Source organism: Centruroides vittatus, unplaced genomic scaffold (genome assembly GCF_030686945.1).
Source record: "Centruroides vittatus isolate TY-2023 unplaced genomic scaffold, ASM3068694v2 contig_754, whole genome shotgun sequence".
NCBI lineage: Eukaryota > Metazoa > Arthropoda > Arachnida > Scorpiones > Buthidae > Centruroides > Centruroides vittatus.
In genome coordinates, this window is record NW_027122490.1 from 81,733 (window position 1) to 84,124 (window position 2,392).

Here is a 2,392-nt window from a genome sequence, read left to right on the forward strand (position 1 = left end):
TGTATCGAAGGTTCGTCTTCCTGTCAGGGTTTTGACTGCTTCTATCTTTAGCCGTTAACCTTTGACCTGGTTGGGGTTTAGCCATACATTTCCTTTATATTCGATTATTTTGAAGAAATTACACTAATGTAACGCTTTGTACAATTACCGGATTTAGAATCTAACGGTTTCTAAACTTGAAAAACTTGAAAACACTTACGTCATTTCTGGTTGGCTAGACAAATTTGCGGAACGAATAAATTAACCAATAGAATCGATTTTGCTTACTAAAATAAAATTAATATAAATGTATTTTTATGTTTAATAATTTTATTATATTAAGTAATTTTCACGCATAAACTTTATCAATTCTGCTGTATTTTATCCCATTGTAGGATGCGAACGTGAGGGGCACGTGAATTAACGCTTGCCTTCGAATGTGACTACGCGGAGTGAATCTAGTAGGCAGCGATATAATTCTGGCAAAGTGATAAACGAGAAATCTCGCTGGCGAGAGAGAATTTCAGGCTCTGGCGAATATCTAACTGACACGCTGTAGTTTGGTGTTGATCTGGGCTGGCGTCTTCTCGTCGAAAACTGCTCATGCGTCTTGGCACAAGCAGAAGATGATTTTCATAGATGTCATCTAGGGGAAGGGAGGGCAGGATGGAAGGTTTAACTTTATAATGTAAAAAAACATAAACAACATTTTGGTTTTCTACCTTTAACGTGATTGACAGAAGTGTATTGGATCGAATAATCTTAATTTATTTACAATATAATTACATAAATTATTTTAAAATTTTGAGAGAAATATAAATGAATTTCTTTTAAAAATTACACTTAAATTCTTTCATTTTTTGTAGACCCAAACTCTTTGCATCCAACTTGTATTTAGCCAGAGCACATTCAAAGGTTCGTATCATGTCGTTGTGCATTCTGCACTGCTTAGCAATCTCTTCCTTAAGAACAGCTATCTGATTGTTTTTATCAGTCAGGATGTTTTCTAATTTTAATTCTACGTTTCTTAGTATTTCCTTACTGACATATCCATTATTAACCAACTCCTCTAACTCCAACTGTTTACGTTCTAAGTTTAATGCGGTGATTTCTAGTTTTTTCTCGACCAAACACCGCTTAAATTCCGCTTTTTGCTGTATGTTCCTTGCGCATTTCACGAAATTCTCCATCAGGACGTCCCTCTCTTTGGTCACGGAATCCAACTGTTGACGTAGAATTTCTATTTGAAGTTTCTCTTCCGATTGAGTCTTAATTAAAGATTTCAACTGACTTTTGGTCTTCTTCAAATCGACTTTATCTACGTCACGACTATGCAATTGCTTTCTTAACGATGCCAATTGTTCGTTTGTCTGCGCCAGTTGCTGGTTTTCCAGCATCAGTTTGTTTGCCAAAGACCGATAGTGTCTACTTTTCTTTTTTTCTTCATTAAGTTCCTTCTTCGAATTATCTACCACGGATATATTATCCGTAATCATATTCTTGGAAAAGACAATGAAGCTCTTCAAATCCGTCTTGCGGCTCTCGACCACTTTCTCTATTTCACTTTTCGCACGTTCTTTCCATTCGTGGTATTCGGCCAATCTTAGGAAATCGTTTTTCTCTTTTTCTTGATTAATTAAATGATCGTATTTCTTTCTCATGCAGTCGATTTTCTCGTTACATTTGGCTCTTTCTTTATCCAAATCTTCCACGTATTTCAAGTTCAGCTGGTCGAACGTTCTCAGCCTTGCCACATCTTTCTCTTCCACTTTGGATCGAAGGCGAAAGTTATCGGATTTCATTTGTGATATTTGATGCTGAGAATTCAGTTTGCGGGTTCTTTCCTTCTCGTTGAGCTTATTTTCGAAATTTTGAATCCTTTTTTCATTCTCGTAACTCAGGTGTTTGGCTTTTTTCCTGTAATTCAATGCTTCCTGCTCGCATTTCTTTCTTTCTCTTTCCACTTCTATGTTAAGCATCTCGACTGTTTTCTCCAAATTACTGTTTTCTTGCTTTAATAACAGAATATAATTGGAAAATACTTTATTTTCTTCTTGTAAACAGTTCCTTTCCTTTCTTTCTTGCTCCAGTTCTTGCTGGAGACAATACACATAATTGTTCAAATCATCAGAGTTTTCTTCAGTTTCTCTTGATGATTTCGTGTCCGTTTTTCTTTTTGCAGGCATAATTTTTTACTTTTAACAATAGAAATCTCTTGTTCACAATTACAATAATTTTCACAATAATTGACACAAAAATTAATTGTAACGTAACTGTGAGGTCACGCCAGGATAATTGACACGTTAAGTAAAATCTGTTCACTACTTACGGACCCTGTTGCAAAACAGTTACTCGGAAGTACAGGATGGCTTCCTAGAGTTATTATATTTTTATCCAGTGTTCGCAAAAACCC

General features: G+C 35.6%; 1 protein-coding gene across 1 annotated transcript; it reads right to left on the reverse strand.

Moving 5' to 3' along the window:
* Positions 1 to 734: 734 nt before the first annotated feature.
* LOC136981367 (dynein regulatory complex subunit 4-like) lies at positions 735 to 2,191 on the reverse strand. The gene has a single exon (XM_067277684.1). The coding sequence runs from the start codon at positions 2,163 to 2,165 to the stop codon at positions 810 to 812; it is 1,356 nt and encodes a 451-aa protein (XP_067133785.1). The 5' UTR covers positions 2,166 to 2,191; the 3' UTR covers positions 735 to 809.
* Positions 2,192 to 2,392: the final 201 nt, after the last annotated feature.

Excerpts from the sequence above, each read along its gene's own strand:
- LOC136981367 (XM_067277684.1), bottom strand. The coding sequence starts at position 2,165 with ATGCCTGCAAAAAGAAAAACGGACACGAAATCATCAAGAGAAACTGAA.